Source organism: Labeo rohita, chromosome 25 (assembly GCF_022985175.1).
Source record: "Labeo rohita strain BAU-BD-2019 chromosome 25, IGBB_LRoh.1.0, whole genome shotgun sequence".
NCBI classification, from domain to species: domain Eukaryota; kingdom Metazoa; phylum Chordata; class Actinopteri; order Cypriniformes; family Cyprinidae; genus Labeo; species Labeo rohita.
The window spans coordinates 16,479,448-16,506,881 of NC_066893.1; the positions used below are offsets into that span (position 1 = coordinate 16,479,448).

The 27,434-nt window shown below is 35.1% G+C and overlaps 1 protein-coding gene across 2 annotated transcripts in view; it reads right to left on the reverse strand.

Moving 5' to 3' along the window:
* The window catches only part of hipk3a (homeodomain interacting protein kinase 3a), a 45,244-nt gene that overhangs the window by 15,548 nt on the left and 2,262 nt on the right, over positions 1-27,434 (reverse strand). The window contains exons 1-3 of one of the 2 annotated variants that reach the window (XM_051099055.1): positions 26,463-26,599; positions 23,406-24,603; positions 4,150-4,273 (exon numbers count right to left, since the gene is read on the reverse strand). In XM_051099055.1, the coding sequence (XP_050955012.1) occupies positions 4,150-4,273; positions 23,406-24,601 (1,320 nt within the window). In that variant the 5' untranslated portion in view covers positions 24,602-24,603; positions 26,463-26,599. Of the gene's footprint in view, positions 1-4,149; positions 4,274-23,405; positions 24,604-26,462; positions 26,600-27,434 lie in introns of those variants that run through there. The other variant, XM_051099054.1, reaches the window with a different exon arrangement.

The following is a 27,434-nucleotide window of genomic DNA, read 5'->3' on the forward strand; positions in this document are numbered from 1 at the left end:
AACGGCATATTGTAAGGCCCCTCATCCAATAAAATCGCAATAAGCTTTGTGCTTTGTTACTTTTGATATGAAATGTCTCAGACTTCAAATTCTGTCCTTATTACAGTATTCAAACAATAAATGCTGTTTTGGCGCTGTTTAATGTAGAGTGACAGATCGATGTAGCAGCACATGAACTTATCTCCTCCAATTTAATACCAGTTTCAGCACGAAACTGAATAAACAAGCCTGCATTTATTTGATCTGAAGTACAGCAAAACAACAAAACTTGGAAATATTTTTACTATTTAAAATAACTGTTTTCTATTTGAATATATTTTGAAATGTAATTTATTCCTGTGATCAAAGCTAAATTTCCAGCATCATTACTCCATGTCTTCAGTGTCACATGATCCCTCAGAAATCATTCTAATATGCTGATTTGCTGTTCAATAAACATCATCATCATCATCATCATCATCATCATCATCAATATTTAAAACAGTTGAGTACATTTTTTCCAGGATTCTTTGATGAATAGAAAGATCCAAAAATCAGCATTTATCTGAATAAAAAAGCTTTTGTAACTATATCATTTAAAAGCTTAGAGTCAGTAAAAATTATAAAAATTAATACTTTTATTTATGCTTTAAATTGATCAAGTGATGATAGACTTTTATAACGTTACAAGATTTCTATCTCAGATAAATGCTGTTTTTCTGAACTTTCTATTGTTTTTTTTTTTTTCAAAAAAAAAAAAATTCTACTTCGCTGTTTTTAACATAATAACAGTTTTTAAGCAGCAAATCAGAATATTAGAACTATTTCTGAAGGATCATGTGACTGAAGTAATGATGCTAAAAATTCAGCTTTGAAATCACAGGAATAAACTACATTTTAAATACGAAACAGAGCAATTCCAGTAGGGTCCTCACACTGCAGTGCTCGGGCCCTAAATATACTCAAATAGAAAATTATTTTAAATACTAAAAACATTTCAACATTTTTACTGTTTTTGCTGTACTTTGGATCAAGTAAATGAAGGCCTGGTGAGCAGAAGAGACTTCTTTACAGAAAAAATTAAAAATCTTACCATTCAAAAACTTTTGGGTTTATATTTTACAGCCATGTACTGTACCTGATGTATATCCAAAATAATAAAAATTGAATCAAATTGCAAGCTTGTGAAGCATAATTGAATTGAATTGTGAAATTTGTATCAAAACCCAATCCTACTGTTCATAGCTACATGATATGTATTTCATTTTATATTTATCTTCCATAATTTCTCACATTGAGAAGGTTTCAGATCAATAACTTAAAAAGTACAAATACATGGACAACACACACACTGTGTGCCTACAGTTAGAAGAATAAGAAAAAAAGGTAAATTTGTCAGTGAAAATCTATTTCAGGGACAAATATTGCCCTTGGTATTGATTATTCAGTCAACAAAACAGTGAAAATGCATTTTCAGAAGTGACCTTAAGACAGCCTTGTTTACTGACTTTAATAACTTGTCTAACTGGATTACGGTTCATAGTAACAGACCGTTTGGTTATCACCTCACATCTTTATCCATTACGTTACATTACTCCCTAAGGTTTAACAAATTAAGAACAAAAAAAGCAACTCGGCCGCTTTAGCATTGTCGTTTGTTTGCCATTGCATTCTCTTATAAATACAAGCAATGACTTCACAATGTAAATAACATCACAAAGGCATTAAACATCATTTGGTTAACCACAGCGCTGTCTTTTTAGGGAAGGCAGGAGCAGTTCGACCCCATCAATGCATGAGTCTGTGTGTAAAAACACCATTGTTCTTGTTGCCTTGGGAAACAGAGTATTACTGGTCCGTGAACTCTGCCGCCGTTCGCCTTTAAGCGTGCATCTGTTGCTTCTCAGAAAGACTGTGTCACAGTGGGCCTCTACCAGTGAAAACACAAGCCACTACAAAGCCCTCTTTGGCTGCTTGCTCTCATTCCTCTCCGTCTCTTCCTCTCTCGACTATGACGCCACCTCTCCTTTTACAAGCGCTGAGGCTCAACACAGCCGTGTTAAACAAGCAGTGTTTATGGCATCTTAGGGGTGTTATAGTGACATGATCGGGTTGCCAAAGCGCTGCACAAACACAGAGAGCGCGCTGAAGTGAGAACCTGCTGATAGTGCAGAGAGAGAGAGGGTGTGTGTGTGAGTGGGGCTTTCGGTTATAAATACATTCTGCTGTGTGGAGTGGAACTGGACCCATTGCTGGCACGGAGAGGCGGCCCAGGCGTTCGTGGTCAGCAAACCCAAACCAGCCTATTCTGATACAGCCAGCTAGTTTTGCCACTGTCATACACGCCATTTACGCCACCTCAGACATCTGGTTTATCGGCAGCGCTGGTCCATGACGGTAAATGCGTTCACACATTTTTAATGTGTGTGAGTCACTTTCCATGCTACGTGAAGAAATTCGCTTAAAGTGAGCTGAGCTGACAAAAATTCTATATAAATAAAACTAGTTTGTTACATAACCTGCAGACTCCTTATACAATAATTAATTTATTATAATATTTTTTTTTATTTTATTAGGGTAAGCACAGGATGATCTCTTAAAATAAAATATACCATTATAATTTATTATATTATATTATATTATATTATAATACTTTTTATATAATAATTTATTTTATTATAATAAATTCGGTTTTATTTTAAGTCCAGGATGACCTCTTAAAATAAGATATATTATATAACATTATATAACATTATATTATATTGTTTCTTTTTATACAATAATTAATTGTAATATGTAATAATGAATAAAAAATAGGAAAAGAAATCTAAAAAAATAAATAAATAAACTATGATAAACTGAAATAAAAATACATTATGCTTCATTTTATTAGGGTAAGACCATATTATATTATATTATATTATTTCCTTATATAACCATGTATTTATTTTAATAATGAAAGAGATCTAAAATAAAAAATAAAAAAAATAAATATATAACCCCAATGATAAACTAAAATAAAACCAAAATGTGTTCTATTTTATTAGTGCAGGATGATCTCTGAAAAAAATTAAATAAATTATTATATTATATTATAGTATTAATATATAATAACGAATGAAAAGAAAACTACAATTAAACACAAACAAACAAAACAAACAAACACCTATTATAAACTAAAATGTGTTTTATTTTATTGGGGTAAATCCAGGATGATCTCTTAAAATAAAATACACTATTTCATTTTGTTAGATTAAAGGAGATCAGATTATTTAATATTATATTATTTATTTCCTTACACAATAAATCATTAATTTTAATATGTAATAATAAATGAAAATAAATCTAAAAATTTAAAAAAGTATGATGAACTAAAAAACGAAATATCTTTACTTTATGAAGTTCAGGATGATCTCTTAAAATCAAATATACCATTTGATTATACATCATACTATATTATCTTAAATTATACTATACTATATCATATTATATTATATTACATTATGCAATATTATATTATATTATATAACATTTCATCCTTATGCAATGACTAATTTATTTTAATATAGAAAAATAAATGGAAAAAGAAAAAATAAATAAAAATAAAAAACACTATGATAACCTAAAATAAAACCAAAATGTTTTATTTTATAAGAGAAAGTCCAGGATGATCTCTTAAAATAAAATATACCATTTAATTTTATTCTGTTCTATTATATATTATTTCATATTATATTATATTACGTATTTCTTTAATAACTAGTTTATTTTAATATATAGTAATGAATGAAAAAAGAAAACTATGATATGCATCATTTTATTAGGGCAGGTCCAGGATAACAATTTTTTTTTTAAAGTTATATTTATGGGCTTTTTACACCTTTATTATGAGAGGACAGTGGAGAACTCGCAGGAAAGTACTGGTAGGAGAGAGGGGAACAGGATCGGCAAAGGACCTCGAGGCGGGATTCGAACTCGGGTCGCCTTGAGCACCATTGCGCTGTCAATGCTCTAAGCACAAGGCTATGGGTGCCAACTGAGGATGATCTCTGTGACCTATCACAAAACTTAAACTGAAAAAAGCGAATGTCATCCTATAAAACGCTGCCCATTAGCGTCACCCGGACGCAACAAAGTGGCTCATTATCTGAGATCACCGGCTGATCTTACCTGGTCATACTCCAGCGCTCCTGGATAAAGCGGCCAGCCCAAGAAGAGCTCAGCGATGACGCAGCCCAGTGACCACATGTCTATGGCCTCACAGAAAGGTAAGCCCAGGATGATCTCCGGAGCCCTGAAACACATTATCACGAAAGGATGAGAATTAATGGAGTGGTTACCTTGACAACAAGCTGTTGATTGAAAAGCAGTAGCACACTTTATTACGAAAGCTCTGGAGAAGGATGAACATTTGTTTGGATTACTATATGATTCAAACAAATCATTATGTCAACATCAAGACAATTTATACATTTAACAATTTCATGACACACAGTAGTTTGGGTTTGAGACTCATCTAACGCTCACTTAAGCTCAAGAGTCATGATTTGTGCCCACATTGATACGATCCTGAGCCTAATGACGCGGCATTCCTGGTCTGATGCAGCGCGAGTCTGCCGTTGGATCTAGGCTTTGACGTCAACGGGCCCATACACATCTGCTACCGTGACAACCGGAGGGAAAATGCTGGCTGCCTAGCGACAGATGAGGACGGATCTAAACACCAAAACTGGGTGATGACAGAGGAGGAGTCTGATGACACACAATTAACCCTGGTCACCATTAATAATCAACTACAGAGCAAACTCCTCAGGCGCTAAAGCTCTGCTGAATGTCTGAGCTTGTTGCCCACCAATCACACATGCAGCACCTAAAGGACACACAGTTAAAACAGTCAGCTATTGATACCAAAATATGTCAAGGCAGGTCACTGGTAAGTGACTGTAACTACCAACATTACCCTACTTATGCGGTAACAAAAGCTGCTGTGAATAATTCACTGATGGCTTGGCTATGTGACACCGCCTTTTAAATTCAGGGCATTGAAAAGAAGTTACAGGTTCCTTGCTTTTTGTCTATACAATTACACCGCATTTGGTCTTCCTAGTCAGAGGTGTTGCAGCAGCAAATGCTGTGATTCATTTTAAGCTGCTCAACCCATTATTTGCACACACACAGGATGACGCATTATAACAGAAGTCATCACCGAGTCAAACAAACACAGCAGTGCTAGGTGTGTTTATGCAGCTAGCAGTGGACAGGACTGCTGTACAGTATTTACATGCAAAAGCAAAAAAATGCAAAAGAAAAAAAATGCAATCTTATAAGGTTTTGGGTGTGAAGCAATAATAATAATAATACGAATAATACTAATTATTATTATTATTATTATTATTATTATTATTATTATTATTATTATTATCATTATATTAATATAATATTTATTATTATTATTATTATTATTATTATTATTATTATTATTATTATTATTATTATTATTATTGTAACATTATAAAATAACATTGATAATAATAATAATAATATTATTATTATAGTAATACATTTAAATATATAATATATTTACATAATGTTTATAATTGTTATTGATTATTATAATTATTATTACTACTTCGATTTATATTGTTATCATTATAATTGTTGTTATTAGTAATATTAATGATATATTTGAAATAAAATAAATATAGCTAGGCCCAGAAAGAATCTGCAGGGTTGTTTCTTATTAAAAAAAAAAAAAAAAAAAAAAAAAAAAAAAAAAAAAAAAAAAAAAAATTACATAAAATATATTATTTGGAAAATATATTTGAAATAAAATTATATAATATAGCTAGGCCCAGACAGAATCTGCAGGGTTGTGTCTTATTTATAAAAAAATAAATAATAATAATAATAATAATAATAATAATAATAATAATAATAATAATAATTCTTATAGGGGTGTTTCTAATAATAATAATAATAATAATAATAATAATAATAATAATAATAATAATAATAATAATAATAATAACAACAACAACAACAACAACAACCACAACAACCACAACCACAACAACAACAACATTTAGATGAAAACAAGTATCATAATAATTAACTTAAAAACTAAAAACAATATTATATTTGAAAAAAAGTGTTTAATATAGGTAGGCCTAGACAGAACCCGCAGGAGTTTTCCTTCACATTATGATAAAGACAAATTTGCAGAAAGGATTTAAACAGCAAACTGTGGAAAACATTTTTTTTTTAACTACTTGGCTTGTATTGGATATACTTGGACTACTAAATCGGGCAAAGTATTTAACAAACAAACCAGCATGGTTCATATACAGATCCCATTCATTCATTAAATGTCCTGCAAAAACATGTACATCACAATGTATAGTGAATTATAGTATTACATTACCCATGGCATAGAACAGAACAGAACATAAGAACAGTTGTTAATAACACCACAGACAGTTGTTGTTTTCACAGAACTACTACTGTTTCAAGCACTGTGGTTATTAAAATCATGGCACGAGATACTATTTTCTGCCCTGGTAACAGTACGGCTTAACTGACAGTACAAACATGAGTACGTTTGGCACAGTGACAGCACAAATGGAGTACTCTATATTCTGCACAAGATCTTACAGCCTAAACCCTAATAAACCTCCAGCATAGCGATGGGCAAACAGACAAATCCAAAGCCTAACATCAGTTCAACATAAAACCACACGCTCCAAAAGCACAGAGAAATCCAATAGCAAGGGGCACTGAAGGACGAGAGGGCATTAGGCCAGAAATGCCCTAAACGCTAACATGTTAATTTTGCACACTGCCAAACTATATTGTAACCGCAACTGGTTTCCGCTCAAAAAAAAAAACGTATTCAGGTTTAAGAATGCTATTTACATCACTGTGGTTTTGCAAATCTTTAAAAATAAAAAATTCCCAGCAGCCCACAGTCGACAGGAAGTCGCATTTCAGGTGAAAGAATCGGGGGAAGTTACAGAAATCAGGTCAAAAAGAATGATGACATAACACGGCAGGTCTGGACTTCCCAACTCAAACAAAGAGAGTTACTGTTAAAGACTATTTAGAGGTGGCATTTGCACCCGTGTTATGTTTGCTTGAGTCCAGGCCAGACTTCAAATGTTCAAGTCTTTTGCCCCTGGAGTAAGATTAGATTTCATAGCGCTTATTTCAGTGCAAAGCTCAATTTGTGAACAGCAGCCAAGAACAGTGTGGACTAAAAACAAACTAGTGTGACGTTATTCTTATCATTTCCAACTGCACACAACAACACGCATACAAATATTTGATAACATGGGTTATTGAGCAAATGTCAAGATGCTGACATGTAATTTCATTAAACACAGACATCTCTGGCAACACGATAATGATGATAAATGCCTAGTACGATGAACTCCATTCTAGAAAATCATTTTAATTTCAGAAAAAGACGACACAGACCTGAGCATGCTGCTGCAGTATCCAGGATTCTGATGGATATGGAGTTATTTTGCAAGGAATATAGATTTAATTGTGCTGAACTCTCACAATCAGATTTGTTTTGGACTAGGCAACAATATTGAAGGTAGAAGCCTATAAAATTGGTTTTATTATTTATTCATTACAAAATTCAGTTTTTTTTGTGTTTGTTTTTTTCCATTTAAATTTTTCTGGATTCAATATTTTTAGCCCATATCACGTTTTACTAAACTACTTTTGATTTATCCATCCAAAATTGGGCAAATTCCGTGACTCCACGTTATACAGTAAATTCCATTTTTATGGCTGGATTCCGCGATTCTGTCCGTGTTTTCTGCATCACAGAAATCATAGGGCCCCATAATAATAAAATTGTTAGTACAACATTATTTATGGAGGAATATTTACCAGAACAAATTATCTACCAGAATTTATTTACCAGAAAATGTAAAAGCACACCACAGTATTTCTGAAAAAAAAAAAAAAAAAAAAAGAAATGCACTTTTTTTTTTTTTTTAAATTGTTATTTAGAGATGCTTTTGTTTATTAACCAAACAATAAAACCATTAAAATGGAATCCAGAAAATTAATGTAAAACAGAATTTGGTATTCAAAATGCCAATATTTTTCAACTCATTTTGGCCAATAGCTGATGCCGATACCGATATACTTTCTTTTGTTTGGAAACAACACCAAGTCTGACCTGTGCGAAAATAAGCAAAATTATATTTTTTAACAATAACTTATTTGTTAGAATTAAATAAACAATAATGGAAGTTATTCTTAATAAAGACAGTATACTGAAGCTAAATAAATAAAATTTATATAGCTGCATTTTTTTTTCCAGAAAATTGCAGTGGTAACCTTACCATTTTTTTTTTACGATTTCACATTTGTAGACGTTTTAAAGCAAAAGAGTTGTAAAAAATTTTTAGAGCTCATATTTTATTTATATTTATATATTTATATATTTATATATATATATATATATATATATATATATATATATATATATATATATATATATATATATATATATATATATAAATATAATAATTAAAAAAACATTACACATTAATGAAGAAATCAGTATATAATATTATATTTAACAGTATAAAAGTTATTTAATTTAAGTGTCATGTTGATTGCTGTGCAATGAATAATCGTGATTAATTACATCCAAAAGTTTTTATTTACATAATGTGTGTGTGTACTGTGTACATTTATTACGCATATATAAATATACACATGCATGGATATATTTAAGAAAATTGCTGTTTATGTTTAAATATAAAATATATTTATAGATAATATTAATATTATCATCAATAAAAATACATAAATGTAAATACATTTGAAAATATATACTGTATGCATGTGTGCATTTATATTTATATATATATATTTATTTATATATAAATATATACATCAACTTTATTATATATATATATATATATATATATATATATATATATATATATATATATATATATATATATATATATATATATATATATATAATAAAGCTGATGTATAATAAACATACACAGTACACACATATATTAGGTAAACAAAAACTTATTTTGGATGCGATTAATTGTGATTAATCGTTGCACAGCATTACTCATGTTTGTGACTTTATTCATGTAAGCTATAGCTTCTGACCTTTAAATCAAAACATACTCATGATTTATTGACATGAATTACTGCTTTATGTAATCAGAATTCTGATAACGGTCTGATAATATTGCACCTCCCTATAAAAAATAAAAGTAATTTGGAAAAATTAATAATAAAAAATATAATGAAACGCATTTCATAGGGCCTTTAAAACTTATAATGAATTGCTGTTAAATTGTGTAATTTTCTATTAATTCTTTTTGATTAATCATATTTATTTTAACCATTAAAAGTCTAGAAAAATTAAAACAAAAAAATGGAATCCAGAAAAATTTAAACGGAAAAAACATTTAACGAAAAAAATATTTCACAGGGCACTATACAAGGTAAGATGAAAACAACAGCAACATGAAAATATTCACCATTACTGCATCAGCTTTACCAAAAGTGTTTTCAAAGAGAGGTGTTGTGTATCCAGTGTTCTCTGTTGTGCAACCCGATTCCACTGAGATCATGTTTTAAAGACCAAAAGAAAGACTAAAAGGTGGAATTTACCAGCAGCGCTAATGGTGGCCACATGCTAAAAGACCATTTTCAGTCAGTACGAACCAGTGTTTTGTCAAGCAAAGCCATGCTAAATTTGAACCCCTGTCCGGCATCAGTTATTTCCTGTGAGGTTGGCGGGGTGCGAAGGAGGGGGGTTCAAGTCATCTGGTTCAAGCTGCAGCCGGAAAGCCTAGAGCGCCCGCAGTCTAAAGCGGCTACTGGGACGGCGAGCCCTGACCACACAATAACCTCTCTGAAGGCCAACGGAGCTCTGCAGCTGTTCAGAAAACAAGCATGTCGTCTAGAGAGAGCATAGAACGTGTCAGGGGACGTGAGATTAGGAAGATCAGCTGTGTCAAAACCGCTGTCAGCAGTCTCTCACAGCAAACAGGCAGCGTGCGAGGGTGTGTGAGTTTCAGAAATCCGCCCCCAGCTGATCATCCCAGCCTAACCCCAGGGTTATCAACGACTTGTGTTGCTCACAAAAGAAGCGAGGACATTAGACTCTCTCTGGCACGCAGTCAACCGCCCAGAGAGAGCCGAATATGAACACATAGCTGCAGCAGATGATCCACGCGTGCCTGCCAGGAGCGAAACAGTGTTAAAGCCTTTCATTAACAGCGGCTTCTGTGAACGAGAACACGAAGACATGGGTCACTGGGTTTTTTCCGCCCCTCCTGCTCGGCGTCCAGTCAGAGCGCTCTCTGTAAACAAATCCCACCCAAACACTGCTTATCTAATCTCCTACTGCAGAGAGCAGTTATTCGGACTTCCCCTGCAAGTCATCCAAAACTTTTCCGTGAGGGCCACAGGTCTTTTTGCAAAAAGGAACATACATCATGGGGGTTTAGGGAAATCTGAAAGGAAATTTAGGTTGAGTAACACAACCTGAGCCGTTAAGACATCTTGTAGCGTACTGGACACGCAATGTAACATGAAACGCAATTGTCAGCTACAAATCTGTCAGGCAACACCCACAGTTTGGTTTGTCAGTTATAGAAAAACGGGCTCTGAAGAGGTGCAACCTACACTCTTTACTGGCATCTATGGTTCTATTAAGAACCTTTAACATCAATGGAACTTTTCAAATGGAAAAAAGGTTCTTTAGATTATTGAAATGTTCTTTACAACATTCTTTAAAAAAAAAAAAAAACTGCTCACTGAAAGGTTCTTTGAAGAACCCATAAAGTTTTTTCTACAGCATCACTGTGAAACAACAGTTCCCTTAATTCTCATTTTCAAGCACAACACAGTCATGTGTTGCAAAACATACAGACAAGCTAATGTTTTTCTCCGGCTAACGCCCAAAGGGTACAACATACCACTCATAGCTCAAGCCTGGCTAATGCGCCGCCCCTTAGTTCTAGAAGCAGAGTGTACAATGAAAACACATTGGCTAGAAAAATCACATTCTGTGGGACCTCACAACCAGGGCTATTCCAGAACAGAGTTTAGGGTTTATAGAACCAACCAAACTTTTTTTTTTTTTTTTTTTTTTAAAATGGAAGCTAGGCATTCCTGAGGTCACAGCCAAACAGATTCCCATCAGAGGATTTGGGTTAGAAATGAGAGCGGGTGAATGTGAAGCTACAGCAGTTTATATTTAACATACTGAAGCAAGCAAAATGTTTACATTGAGTAATTGAATCCGTTTCTGGAACTGATTTACTTAAGTAACAACAACAACCAAAAACTACATGGCTTAAAATAAAAAAAAAACTACATATATTACATGAATGATTGTTTTTAAATTAATTGTTCTTAAAAGATTAGTTCACTTCCAAAATACAAGTTTCCTAATAATTTACTCACCCCCTTGTCATCCAAGATGTTCATCTCTTTTTTTCTTCAGTTGGAAAGAAATAAATATTGAGGAAAACATTCCAGGGACTTCAATGGGGATCAACTAGTTGAAGATCCAAACTGCAGTTTCAATGCAGCTTCAAAGGGCTCTACACAATCCCAGCCAAGGAATAAGGTCTTATCTAGCGAAACAATCAGATATTTTCTAAAAAAATATATTTGTAATTTTGTGTTTAAAAAGTGAAAGTGTAAAGAAATATTGTTTGCGAAACACGTTGTCTTCAACATATTGTTTGTCTTCAACGTATTGTTTGTCTTCAACGTATTGTGTAATCACGTTGGAAAAGCCATGCAAGTTTAGTTCTTTGTCTGTGTACTTCTGTTCAAAAACAAGGTAGAGCGAAAAACTCCAACTTCAAAATAGTCTATTAAGTTGAAGGCAAATAATACTTTTTAAAGGTCTGATGATCTCAGGAAGCAACAGCATGAAGAGCTATATTAGGTATTAATTTGGTTTAGATGTTCTTGAGAAGACAGAGTAAAGGAATGAAGCTACATTAAAGGCTTCTAACTGCTTAACTTAATGATTCGGCTGAGAATCTGATACTTTTTTGACTCCTGAAAAGGTTTTCCTTAAAAACCTTAATTCCTTTTCGACTGAACAAAGAAAAACATGAACATCTTGGATGACATTGGGGTAGGGCTGGGCGATAAAACGATAACGATATGTATCGCGATAGACACGTGATCGATATCAATAAAAATGTGTTCTATAAAACGTTCTATATTTTTTATTCTTCGTCGGAAGAAAACAGAGGTTGCGAAGCAAGCTTGGTTGCATTAACAAAGGCACTCGCTCTATAACCTAGCAACGTGGGAGTGACAAAATTATTAAATTAATATCTTGTACTGTAGAATGGACGCTCAGCACCGCCGAGAGTTTCGCGCCATCGTTAAAACGAAACCGAAAGTAAAACGCACGCGCGCATTCAAAAGCAGTTTTAATACCCCACGTTTAGAGAGCGACTCCCCAATGTGCGCAAATTAGATTACATAACATATCTAGGCTGCAGGCTATAGGTTGTGTAGTTGTATTTAATGCAACCTTAATATTCATTTAGTGCTCCTAAATTTAGTTTTGGTGCTCCTAACTATTTGAAGTTGGGAACACCAGTGCTACCAAGTAAAAAAGTTAATTTCGATCCCTGAACACAAGCAGCAGACCACCATGGAGAGGTACTCTGCATCAGTGCCTTATGACAAAGAATCTAAATGGTACAAAGATAAAACGGACGCAGTGGCATATTTCTGTTTATATTTAACACTGCACTATTTTATTACACTTTATTAAGCATTTCTTACATTTTCTTTTATTTTGCACCTTAAATGTTAAGAGATAATTGTTAAGTGTTCATTGTGACTTTAGAATTATGTTTACATTTTAATTATTTGAGTTTTCCATGGCTGTTGACATTTCTGTCTTAGTAACTGGGGGGGTTATGATCAGAGGAAGGTTAAGTTTAAAATAAAAATGTTGAAATGTAATATATTTTTCTCCTGTTCCTTATTTTAAATGGGTCATAAAAAATATCAATAATTATCGATATCGACCGATATGAAACGCTGATATCGTGATACAGTTTTCAGCCATATCGCCCAGCCCTACATTGGGGTAGTATTTTAAATGAAAACAGAAAATAAGCTAAAAATTAAATCAAAATAATAATGAAACTAACAGTATCTCAAATATACTAAAATAACACTTAATTCAAGAAGACCAACCAAAAAATATCATCAGGTAAACAAACCAGGTTCTTAAAAATAAATAAATAAAGACACCAAAATTAAGCTTGCTTTCTGCAAGCTCTTCAGAGATGGAAGTGTTGTTTGCATGGAGCGTTATGAGGCAGAGGCACCAGAGCAATAAACAAAGCCTTTTCAACGCTGCATCATTTCAGTTCCCGTCGGAAATGCTGAGAAATGCAGACAGTCTGGCCGGCTTCAATGGAATCAATGTACATTAGACGGAGCTGAAAATAATCCTCTATAAAGGCCTGATGATCTCAGGAAGCAACAGCATGAACAGCTATATTATTAGGTATTGATTTGGTTTAGATGTTCTGGAGAAGACTGAGTTAAGGAATGAAGCTACATTAAAGGCTTCTAACTGCTTAACATGTAATGATTCAGCTGAGAATCTGAGAGATCGTTTTGACTCCTGAATCCAGAGCAATTTTAATATGGTCTTAAACAGAGTGTGCTCCTAGCAAATTCAAATTATTCAAAATTTTTAATAAGAGAACATGTAATAAACAAGGTGTTTGTCGAATTTTACAAACCCACTGAACTTTGCTGAATTCTGTAGGCACATTATCAGTGTGCAACTTTTAGCTTTCTCCTTAAAAAAGAAAAAGCCTTTCAAGTAGGTTTTGAGTAGGACTGGATCTAGAAGTGACTAAGGTGATATGAGATTCTGCAAACTTTTGATGCCGTAAGCCCTGAAGTTTGGGAAGCGAGCCAGGAGCTTCTACAGCAGAAATGGGAACCTTATACCAGATGGCATGTAAAACAAACTCCAGGTTCTAAGGAAGGTATAAGGCTTCACACCTGTAACCTACCCTGTCCCAATTCAAAATGTCGAACAGCAATGGTAAGCTGTTACAGGAAGCGGCGCACGATCAGCTTTCATCCTCGAGTGGATGATATACAGACCACGACATATCAAGATGATCCGACAAATGGATCAAAGTGCAGAAACTGATTCCAGGTTCTTAAAACACAGCTGGGAACCACCACACATAAACCTTCCTGGTCTGATTTCAATTTCGATCCGCTGCTGTCCTAATCACAACCAGCAATGGAAGATTTGCATGACGCATCACTTAGTGCACAGCAAAATTGATCCTACATACATCTTGATGCATCAAGTTTGACAGAATGCTGCATTGTATGCCATTAAGATAAAAATGTATAGCAGAAGATCTAGAAGTATAGCAGTGGTCTAGATGTATAGCAGTGTCTAGATGAGACTACCTTCTAAAATCTCTAGGGATGCAAAATGTATCTGTACTATAATGGTTACTGGCTGATATTAGAGATGTTTTTAAATGATAATGGCTGATATTGGATCTTAAATCATGCATTTTCTCTATTTTTACATTATGATTACCTTTAAAAAAAATTGAGATATTCACATCTCATTCTTTAGCCAAAAATATATTTTTTTAAGGATTTTTCTCCATACAGTAGACTTCAATGGGAAATCAACAGGTTGAAGGTCCAAAATGCAATATCAATGGGCTCTACACAATCCCAGCCGAGGAATGAGGGTCTTATCTAGCAAAAAAGATGGGTCATTTTATAAATAAAAAAAAAAAAAAATGATATACTTTTTAAACCACAAATACTCGTCTTGCACTAGCTCTACGATGCACGTCTTAGGACTTCACATATTAAAGGGTTAGTTCACTCAAAAAAGAAATTTTTCCTGCTAAAGTAAGGAAACCCCTGCTCTCTTTGTTCCTGTAAAGAAATGTTGGTTTTCATGTCCAACGTGTTTTTTGCACTATTTGTGCACTATTTTTGAACTGATGTATTACGTCATCCACCTGGGGCGGCTTCCGTGTTCAACTTTTAGCACAAGCTAGATTAAAGTGATTATTACGTTTTAGATATGGATATTTTTCTTATAAAATACACATCAATTTGCTACAGGAGGCCTTTTTCACCCCCCGAGCCATGTGAGGCAAATTTATTTTGGATGGATGCACTTTATTGGACTTGTTTAGGACTGATAAAGAGAAACACCCACTTATTGCCATGATAGAACTTGGAAGTGCCAGGATAATTTTTAATACAACTCCTATCAGATTCGTCTGAAAAGATTGGCATATACACCTAGGATGCCTGGAAGGTGAGTTAAAAAAAATAAAAATTTGGGTAAACTAACCCTTTAAGTAATCACGTTGGGAAGGTTATGTGTGGTTAGTTCTTCGTCTGTGTACTTTGGTTCAAAAAGCTAGGGTAGGGCAAATTTTCTCCTCCAACTTCAAAGTCGCCCAACATCGTTGCTTTACATTTTTTTGTGAAGGGCATTTTAATTTCTCTGCATGTTTGCTTTGTGAAAAAGTATATCTTTTTTTTTTTTTTTTTAAATGACTGATTGTTTTTCTAGATTAGACCCTTATTCATCAAATGGGATTGTGTAGAGCTCTTTGAAGCTGGACCAAAACTGCAATTTGAACATTCAACCCACTGGCTCCCAGTGAAGTCCACTATATGGAGAAAAATCCTGGAAAATCCTATTGGCAGCACTTGTCATGTGGCTATGCTAAAGTCAGTCACGTGAAAAGGTCAAGATCAGACCATCAAGCTTTCTAAAAGTGACTACACAACCTGAATGAATGCCTTTATTAACGACGGACATGTTAGGGTTCAGTAGCTACCAGCTGGTCGGAGGTCAAATAGCATTTGAAGCCTAGTCAACAAAGCCTGACCGACCCACTATCGCTGCAAGGAGTTTGCGATGCACGAATGCTGCATCAAAGAGCCTGGGATACACAAACAACAAGATGTGTGCTCTCTATCCAAGCGCATCATACCACCGAACCCTTCAGGCTGCTCATTAGTCCAGGAATCTGTCCAATTAGGTCTTCTTCATCTGAAGCGAGAGCAAGTCCGCTCCAAATGGTGGCCAGGAGTGCACATGATCTAAAACACACCGACAGAAAGCAGACATTCATATTCATGGTCATTCCTCAGGACAAAGATGAACGCGGGTCTCGGTCAAGATTTATTATATGTACGGATGTATAAAGACTGTAGACTTGCGGTTAAAAAAAAATAATCACAACTGCAGCTGCTAGCAATGCTACTTTGGCCCACTTATGCTTTTAGATGCAGTGCAGGAGGTTGCACTTAGTTGTGCATTATTTGCGAACCATTAGTCATGTTTGCTCTAAGGCTTCAAGGAAGCTAAGTGGGAAAACGTGAAAAAACAAAAAACAAAAAAAAAAAACAAAAAAAAAAAAAAAAAAAAAAAGCATAAATGGCTGACATTGGGCAAAGTCAATTTTGGACACACTTCGGCTGAATGATTCACTTCTGAAGCAAAAACAGATTTATTAAAGCAGAGGAGAGGGCAGTGTGTAAGGACTTTAAACTTTATGACCCATATGGGAGAAAAAAAAAACAAAACAGAAATGTTGCATAATGCTTATTATGGGCTGGTGGCAAAACCTGTCATTTGGTTTCAATGGGTGTGTCTCCGCAGATATGATAGCGTCTGCATTTTAAAATAAGTCTAATGTCTTTCACACTTCTCTAGGTATGAAAAACTGCTAAGATGCACATTACAGGATATGAAAAACCACAAAATGACTAAACTTGGGCACAGCTAGTGTTTTGTTTATTTTGAGGAAAAAAAAAAAAAAAAAACACTGAAGGCAGCAAATCCGGGAAAAACAAGTTGACATTTGCAGGCAGTACCAAAATGTTTCCTTTGCACATAAAAAAGTATCATTCCAAAATCATGCAAATTCAGCAAAGCCAAGGACCCTGAAACCACATGGACGGACTCTCTCGCCTGCCCAACTTTAGGGTTTATAGTACAAGACTGAGTAAAGACCGCTGGTTATTTGAACAGCACACACAATCCATTGAGGCCAGCCAGACTTGGGTCCCGTCACTCGGCCTTCTGTTAAATGCAAGCGGCTTGTTACGCAACCGCCCTGTGTATATCAGTTTTCCTGGGTTTTAGCACTGTTTCCAATGTTCTGATACCATTATCCTGCTGGTAAAACCCAGAGCTAAATGTTAAAACCTGGAGCTGATTTGAGCACAGTCAGTTTTGCAACACTACAAACTTATTTTTGTCGCTTAAAGTGGCTTCATCCAATTGCACTGGGTCACTTAAACCAGACTAAAATCAACTTAAGGGCTTTCTGAGCATCACAAAAGGTCCATGTCATGTTTTTTTTTGACAATCTTCCACAATTTTTGAGAGAAAGAGACAGATTAGGCTTTCCAGAATATGGAAAATTCATTTAGACATAGAAAGGACAGACATTTAAGCAGCCGCTACTGGATGCTTCAAACTACTTTTGCGTTAAGGAGGAAGAATCCTATGATTCAGCCAAACAAAGGCAGTATGGGTGTCAAGGAAACAACAGGATGAGTCACCTTAGGAGGCCATAAAAAAAAAAGAAAATCCAAGGCACCTAATGACCCTTTCCTGTAGCAACTTGAAACTGAAGCAGGTACCTCGCTTTACGTGCAACCCAACACATACTGACCTAAGCAACACATTGAATTAATAATGGGCCACAGTGGTTATTTTAACAAAGGGCCACTAGTACATTACCAGGCTCACAACTAGAGATACCACTGTTAATACATGTTATCCTTTTCTGTAACATTATCAAGTAGTGATGCACCAAAATTTTGGCCACCGATTTCCAATTTGCAACTTTTTGGTTTTAGCTAAAACGGTGACTTTCACGCACACAATAGCTGGGTTTCCATCCAAAGTTCCGAATTTATCTTATACGTAAAACTGGAATATAACAATTGCGAATAAGCACTGTTTCCATTCAGAGAACAAAATCATCGCTTCTTAATAAACACTGAAAAAAATTATTTTCATATAACAAATGACTTGCGCCAGAGAGCGAGCGGACGAAACACAAATGCGGTCACTGCTATTGGAAGGGGATACCGGCTGTTTGGAAACGTAGTTGTGCAAGACAGTACTGAAAGACAATTATACAGAAATAATTTGAAGAGAGACTTTGCTTTACAACGGTTATTTAAGAATGACCATAACATTTCAGAAGCGACAAGATCAGTCCGCTGGTTAGTCAGGTTATGCTGTCGCATTAGGCAAAGTCATATGGCTATTTTGAAGCCCATGAAGGAATTTATTCGGCAAACATTTCCATCTCCCGTATTACCTCTTTTGCACAAGTCAAAAAACACCAAGTGAGTCAATTACTCATTTCTGATTTGATACTTCAAAATGTGCCTAAAAACAGTGGATAAACACGTCAACATGTCAAGAGTGTAGGAGCACTTTACTGCCAGCAAAATGAGTCTAGAATATCAATATGCCTAATTTTTTCAGCTGAACCATTGAAAAGGCAAGTTTTTGCAAAGAACTTAAATTTATCAGCCAACAGCATACATGGATAAAGAATTAGTTCCACTTGCAGGATAAAAATTTCCTAATAATTTACTCACCTGCATGTCATCCTAGATGTTCATGTCTTTCTGTCTTTAGTCGAAAAGAAAAGGTTTTTGAGGAAAACATTCCAGGATTTTTCTCGATATCCCGTGGACTTAAATGGGAGTCAACGGGTCAAACGTCCATTACAAAAAAGGGGGTAAAACAATGATGTTGGACGATTTTAAAGTTGGAGGAGAAAATAAGATGGATTTTTTCACCCTACCTCACCTTTTTGACACACACGAAAAACTAACACGCGTGACCTTCCCAATGTTACTATGTAATGCGTGAAGTCACGGATGCGTATTGCAAAGTGAGTGCAAGATTAGCATTTGTGGTTAAAAAGTATATATTTTATATATATATATATATATATATATATATATATATATATATATATATATATATATATATATATATATATATATATATATATATATATTTATTATATACACACACACACACATACATATACATATATATAATTTTTTTTTTTTTTTTTTTTTTGAGAAAATGGCCAATCTTTTTACTAGATAAGACCTTTATTCATCAGCCGGGATTGTGTAGTGCCCTCTAAAGCTGCACTGAAACTGCAATTTGGATGTTCAACCCATTGATCCAAATTGAAATCCACTATATGGAGAAAAATCCTGCATTGTTTTTCCTCAAAACCCTTAATTTCTTTTCGACTTAAAGGAACACTCCACTTTTTTTGAAAACAGGCTCATTGTCCAACTCCCCTAGAGTTAGCGAGATGCTAACCGTCTAATCGGATTCAATGATCTATGCTAACCTATGCTAAATGTGCTACTGCCAGTCCCAGAGATCGGCTGAATGGATTCGAAAATGGTAAAACTCAACTGTTTAACTCTAGGGGAGTTAGAAAATGAGCCTATTTTCAAAAAAAAGGAGTGTTCCTTTAAAGACATGAACGTCTTCAATCACATGGGGGTGAGTAAATTATCAAGACATTTTTATTCAGGAGTGAACTAATCCTTAAAATTATCCAATTACACAAATTTCTGAAGAAAAACTTAATTTGATGCATCACTATAATTCAGTGACAAACTTGTCTGAACTCATGTCAAAGACACACTTACTTTTTTTCATTAGCTTTTACAAAGAAGGGTGAAAATTAAGCTTTAATCATGAACCAAAACAGCTAAAACTGTTTAATTAGAATGCATAAAGATCCTTCTGTGCTACTGAACTGAAAACATAAAAACAGTCTGATCAAAGACTGTTCCACTCAAAATATCACTCTTCTATCAATAAAAATGAGGAAATATTTCACACAAACACCACTTCTGAAATATAAAAACAGCTCTGCTATTTGACAACACCTGCAAATTTCACTTCCTGGCACATGGGTATGTGCTCCACACAGCCTGCTCAAAGTACGAAAAATAAATACTTGTCATGACAGCCTCACATACCACAGAGACTGTGAACACAACGAGATCCGCCCTAAATTTAGGTGAGCCAGATCTGTGCTGGGAGCAAGCTATGGATTCTTACGACATCGATCATGCCGACAGAAACAGGGGACAAATGGAAAACAGAAGCACACGCTGTCCTTTTCCCCCACTTTGGGATGCACACATGTTCTGAACACTACAGATAGAGGCAACCCTATGAAAAGCACAGCAATATCTGACATGCAAATACATATTATATAAAAAATTTTAAAAATTGTATTAAATAATACAAAATACTTAAACACTAATTCAGTTATCCTTAAACACTTTGTTTGTTTATAGAACAAAATGTGATGTTAACAACTAAGTCAACACTTTATATTACAATGACAATGTTACAAAACATTACTTGTGACTAATTAGTAACAATAGCAAACAATGGACAATTACAAACCACTCAAAATAATTGCACACTACATACATGTTGTTCATTACAATTACTCAGGACTTATGTAATGCTTTAACACGAACACTATGTAAAGACTCCTGAACAAAATTCCCAGAAAAAAAAAAAACAGCCGAGAGTGAATGATTATTCATAACCTTCTATAAAAACATCTGTGTTATCACACTTCCTTTGAGTGCAAAGACAGCAGTACCAACAGACACGTTCCTCAGCGCATCTCATTCCCATGCAAAGCGACACATTCACACGTGCCACCTGCATGGGCCGTGAGTTCGTACAGTTGCAGGCGTCAAACTGCGGCGGTGCCAAAGTACAAAGAGTTCAAACGCCCTATTTAAACTAGTGCAAGTGCCTAGTTCCTCTTTATCTTGTTCGCTGATAGCTTCCCCACAAACCGAGCACGTTTACAGAGACAGACAGTACTGTGCACCACAATGTCACATTATGTTAGAAACCTAGTCGTATGCCTTTCAGTGACATGAATGTCTTAAACGGACGGTTCACCCTAAAATATAATAATTTACTTAATCACACACTGTTCCAAACCTGTACCAATTTTTTATTTAAATCATTAGTTCACTCCAGAATAACAATTTCCTGATATTTTACTCAGTTCTATGTCATCCAAGATGTTTATGTCTGTCTTTCTTCAGTCAAAAAAAAAGGTTTTTGAGGAAAACATTCCAGGATTTTTCTCCATATAGTGGACTTCAATGGAGATCAACGGGTTGAAGGTCCAAATTGCAGTTTCACTGCATCTTCAAAAGGCTCGACATGATCCCAACTGAGGAGCAAGAGTTTTACCTATGGAATTAGTCGCACTTGCGACTGAAAACTACTGTGTGCGACTATGAAAAAATACTTAGGAGCAACAGTGCGACTGACCCCATCAGAATATTTGTGTTTGCGCTGAGAGAAGCTTCAAAGGTTTCTATGCGAATCCTTTCATAAAGTGTAGAGAGAGTGTAAGAGATTCAGTGCACAGTGTAAAGAGCTTTGTTGATTATTTGTGAGATCACGATGAACTAAGATGAGTGACATCTTTTAATGATCATTGAGGGAGTTTGCAAACTGATTTCATTTGATTGGTAACTTATTGTTCTTATTCTTCGTTTTAATTAGACATTTTAAAAAGCGTTATCAAATATAATTTTTAAAAATGTGACAAAAGATGACATACTTTTAATAAAGTTAGAAAAATGCCATTACAAAGGTAAAAACAAAATTCCCCTGTAAATCACTTGGAGTCAAATATCACCTCGTAATGTGCTAATTTGAGATCAGACTTTTTGATTATGGATTAGAATAATTGCTCCTAAAAATCTGACTGTGCTCCTAAAAAGAAAAGTAACCGTAGAGCCCTGTTGTCTAGTGAAATGATTGGCCATTTCCTAAAAACAGAAATTTAGATACTTTTTAAACCACAAATGCTTATCTTGCACTAGCTTTGCCATGCTCGTCTAGAACTTTGTGTATTACGTAATCATATTGGAAAAGCCATGCATGGTTATTTCTTTGTACTTCAGTTAAAAAAGGTAGGGTAGGGCAAAAAAAACTCCAACTCCATCTCCGTGTCCAACTCCTCCAACTTCAAAATCGTCCAACAGCATTGTTTCTCCCTTTTGTAAAGGCTGTTTGACTTTCTTTGCACATTCGCTTTGTAAACACTGGCTCGGTACTACAGCATACATCACGCGTGACCTTTCCAACGTGATTCCGTAATATGTGAAGCTAGTGCAAGACGAGCATTTGTGGTTTAAAAAAAAAAAAAAAAAAAAAAAAAAAAATTCGAATTCGATTTTGAGCGCGATTTTGGCGTAGCTTGTCAGTGCTTTACGGCTCTGTGTATTACTTGCTCTGTGTACTGAACGCACGTGATGGAGCTTTACTACTAATCAAAGTACCGGCTTCATTGACTAAACGCGCCTCACGACATCGTTCGATTAATCGTTGCAGCCCTAATATATATTTGTATTTTTTTAGAAAATGACCAATCGTTTTGCTAGATAAGACCCTTATTCCTCGGCTGGGATTGCGTGGAGCCCTTTGAAGCTGCACTGAACCTGCCATTTCAACCCATTGATCCCTGTAATGTCTTCCTCAAAAACCTTAATTTCTTTTCGACTGAATAAATATCACTGACCCCAAACATTTCAACTTTTTACAGCAAAATAATGCATAATGAATTGTGTACTTTGCATTCTAAAAAAGGCAAGAAAGTCATACATCTTTAGAGCAACATGAAGTTGAGTTTTCAATTTTGTCTAAATTATCCATTTACTACAGACTGAAAACATGAAAGGAAATTCTGGGGTTAAAAAAACACTAATTATGTTTGACAAAACTTAAAACACAAACATCTGGATTGTTCTAATTTAAGACCGTTTCCATGTTCTTCCACGTCCCATGAATCACTTCAGCAAACCACATTCTTCCTAAAGAACTGCCAACCACATAGAGACACAAAGTACAGCCATCATGGACTGAACTGACCCCATTAGGAAAAAGCAGGCAAGAGGGAACCAAATAGTCGAAAACTCAGTGCGTCATGTTTTTTTCTCTTGGAGTTACATAAAGTTAGCATGGGTGTAGCTCCACGGCGGTTACAAAGAGAGCTTACCATCAAACTTTGACAAAAGCTATAGACAGAATTACATAATTGCCCTGACAGGAAGTGCGGCTTAAGTAAACCTTCCTCAGTTCGGCTTCCTCAAAACTAACACCACAAATTATATCTTTACACTTGCCACAAATTCCAAAAAGAATTTTTATGATTAAACCGAGACATCCGATATCCAGCCTACTATATATATAAAAAAAAAAAAAAACACACAAGGAAACACAAAAAAACACCACTTACCTGTAATAGCGAGACTGCAGGTACGTTGAACACACAGCTTTGGAAACGTGGCTGGCAGAGCCAAAGTCAATCACTTTCACACGGAAAGGTTGCCTCACGGGATCAACCAACATAATGTTCTCCGGTTTAAGATCGGCATGGATCAGGCCCAAGCTTTTGAGCTTCTTCAGCGCCATAGCCACCTGTTGCAGAACGGGCCTAATCACCTTCAGTGGCAACGGACTGAACTTGTTCTGCTTGAGGAAGTCGTACAGGTTCTGCTCCAGCATCTCAAACACCAGACAGGTGTGGCTTCTGTGCTGGAAGCACTCGAAAGCCCTCACCAGGTTATGCTCCTCTGCGTTCTCCCCGCTCAGTCGGGCCAGGATGCTCACCTCAATTTGGCCCTGACGGGCGTACGATGGGTGGTTCTTCAGTATCTTCACCGCCACAATCTCATTGGTGCCTCGCTTCCAACATTTGACCACCTGACCGAACGTACCACGTCCCAAGAACTCCAGCACTTCGTAGGTGTGCTTCATGGAGCACAGCACTTCGTGTTGAACCAACTGATAGTCGCCGTCACCTGTCCCGCTCACGGCTCCCGTCCCGGTCGCGTTCTGCTCGGGCGGGGCCACTCCTACCGCGGTCGTGCTCCCAACGTTTGTTTGCAACATGGCAGGTAGAGTCGAATGCTCCTCTACTATCTGCATGATGCTCTTGCCGTTCTCAAGCTCCTTCCCTTTGCATTTAAACCCACATCTCTGGGTTCCGTCAAACGAATTCAAACCACCGTTCCTCTCTGCCCCCTCCGGAGCACCGCCACTACTTCTACTACTACTGCTTTGGCTGTTTTGGCCACTGTCTCCACTTTCTTCAACTGCCACAGCCGCTCTGGAGAAATACTGAAGGTCACTTTCCGACGCCACACGTTTGTATGGCGACGAAGCCCTTCCGAGGAGCCCTCGCGGAGCTGTTTCAGTCTGTTTCGAGATGTCCCGCGCAACGCAGGGTTTCTCGCTATTCAAAGCTTCGATTCTCGATAAAGGTATAATATCCGTAGGGTGCGCAATGCCTAGATTCACACCGACCACGTAAGTGCGAGGGATCTTCTCATGGTAAACACAGCTGCTGGGATCGATTTTCTTCGCTCTGCAAAAGGCACTTGTCTGGGGTTGATAAACATGTGGTGGGCAGACCGTAACCTGTGAGGCCATACCTATAAAGGACAGAGGGGAAGAAAACCATTAGCCTGTGTTAGTCATCTCACAGATGCTGTTTACATTTTTATACAGTCATAATCATCCAAACAAAACCTCTTGCTATTGTAAGATTCAAAACAAGCAAGATGGTTTGTTGAATGAATTACATGATAAATACAGGCCAAATAACATAGATCAGCTCACTAACTGTTGAAGGAAAAGTTTATAAAGCCTTGTGTGCCACAGGGCTGCATGATTCGAAAAAAGAAAGAAAAAAAAAAAAAAAAAAAGGAGGAACAAACATACTGTAATTACAACTGCAATTCATAAAATGCTATCTTAAAAAAAACTTAACACAGATAAATAATAACAATAATAATATTAACAACAACAACAGTTCTTGAAAAAAATAAAATAAAATTATTATTATTTACTAATAAAAACATTAAATCATTAAAATGTGCAAAAAAAGAAACATTACTGTTTTACTGCAGAACAAAGCAAAACTAAAATTATAGTACTTTATTTTACAGTGAAACTGTCAACTTGCAATAAAAAAAAAAAAAGTAATTACAGCTGCAATTTATAAATTGTGATTTACTAAATAAATAAAAAAAGCTCCTTGACTGCTGTGTTTTTAGGACTTTCCGATTTGGCCAAAAATTGTGATTAAATATCAACCAGACTATAAATACAGATATATAATAATAATAATAATAATAATAATAATAATAATAATCATCATCATTATTATTATTATTATTACTACAGATAATTAATAAAATAAGCATTATTATTATTATTATTAAAAATAAAAAACATTAAATGCATAAATATGCCAACAAAGGAAATACTACTATTTTACTGCAAAATAAGGAGTATTTAATTAAAATTATAATACTTTGACAGTTTCACAGTAAAAATAAATTGCAATAAAAGAAAAGGACAAACTGCAATTTATAAAATGTGATTTAAAAAATAAAAAAAATCATTAAAATAGGCAAAAGAAAAACATTAAAATAGATATATTACTATTTTACTGCAAATAAAAAAGTATTTAAGTAAAATTATAGTACTTCATTTTACTGTGAAACTGTCAAATTGCAATACTAATATTTATCCCTTCATTTCTTCATTTCTAAACACTGAACAACTGAGGTTTTTTAGCAACAGGTTTCTAAACTTCTCCTTAAAAATCTGGTAAAATGTTTGGTGAGTGTTGCGTTTCAAATGCACATTATAGGGAAAGCAACTGCAGCAATGGCAGCAATAGATTACATAAATTAGTAATTACGAACCGAGACACTAAAAACACTTATGATCTGTCTGCGTATAAATGAACACAGTGTCGTGCTTCACTCTAAAACATGCACATCTCAGCCTTTGCATTTCGATTAATAAGCCAAATAGTGTTTTTGATTTTAGTTTTGATTAATTGTTCAGCCCTAGTGTGCAATAAAACCAGTGATATCATGTTAGCAGATTCAGACAGACAAGCGACCAATGGGGATTAGCTGTCTTAGTTTCATGGGAGACAGACTACTTATGCTGGCACAACATATGGCACAAGTTCAGACACGAGAACAGGTGTGGCTCTTACACACCCACATACTAACTCTCTCACACACTTTTAAGCCAGCTAACACTAGGTTGGATTTCATAACGGCAAATATTGAGGTTATAAAACTTAAAAGGGGTGCAAACATGTCACTTTGTGTTATGGGGAATGCGCATCCAATGGATTTCATGTTATAAAAGGCCTCATTCATTCACACCACCACACCAAACGCCACATTTAAATCATGCATTTCTGTTTCAATTCAATCTATATTCCTGACTGTGTAAACAACATCTAGGTATGCAACCAGGGACTCACTCAACAGCTTTAAAAGGACAATCCCATCTGGAGGAGTGTTTTTATGAGGTCTGTCCCATAGTAGCGTAATCCCCCAGTAGCAAGGAGGCACCAGCAAAGGTTTTGGGTTTCAGGTCTCTCTGTTTTCAAACGCCATTGCCTTCTGCTATAAGCAGGTGGCAAGTGACCTTTTCCCATGTCAAGACCTAATGGGGTTAGGTGAGAGATGGCACAGAGAAAACACCTGTTGATACTGCAACTGCTCAGGCTATAAAAGTTTAATGGCAGGAAATGATTGGGAAGTCAACTTTACTGAATTGACAGGCACAAATTTCCCCAGCAATGGAAAGTGATGCTAATATCAATGAGGAACTTAGTACTCCTGATTCATTATGTTGTAATACATGTTTTATAAAATTTCAACATTTCTTTGAAATATCCTTCGCTATAATTCTTCCATGATTCTTCTAGTCACACACACATTTTATGTATAAAATGCATTAATATTTAACGAGGAATAATACATATCTGAAAACAGGGCTCTACAGAATGAACACATCAACTAAAAATAACATAATTATTTGAATATACTATTTCACTAATAAAATGTACTATAACACATTTTCTACATTTTATATAATATACTATAAAATACTGTCATATCAAATGTAATGTAACATGTACAGAAAAGTATGATGTAAAATTGATAATGAAATGATAGTAATATTCCTAACACAAAAATATTATTTCACAAAATAACCCTAAAAACATATGTAGATAAAACTACATTTAATACATGACAAAAATATCAGGCAAAAATAACAGGTATTTGCATACAGTATTAAAATATTTTGTTATAAGAAGTTTCACTAGGTCGTAAGACATTACGATTAAAAAATACAATTTAGATTTTATTTTTTTTTAACCTTATTACAAATCATTTTCAACCAAAGAAACTTTACAGTTGACCTTAACTAGGAAAAATAAAAAATA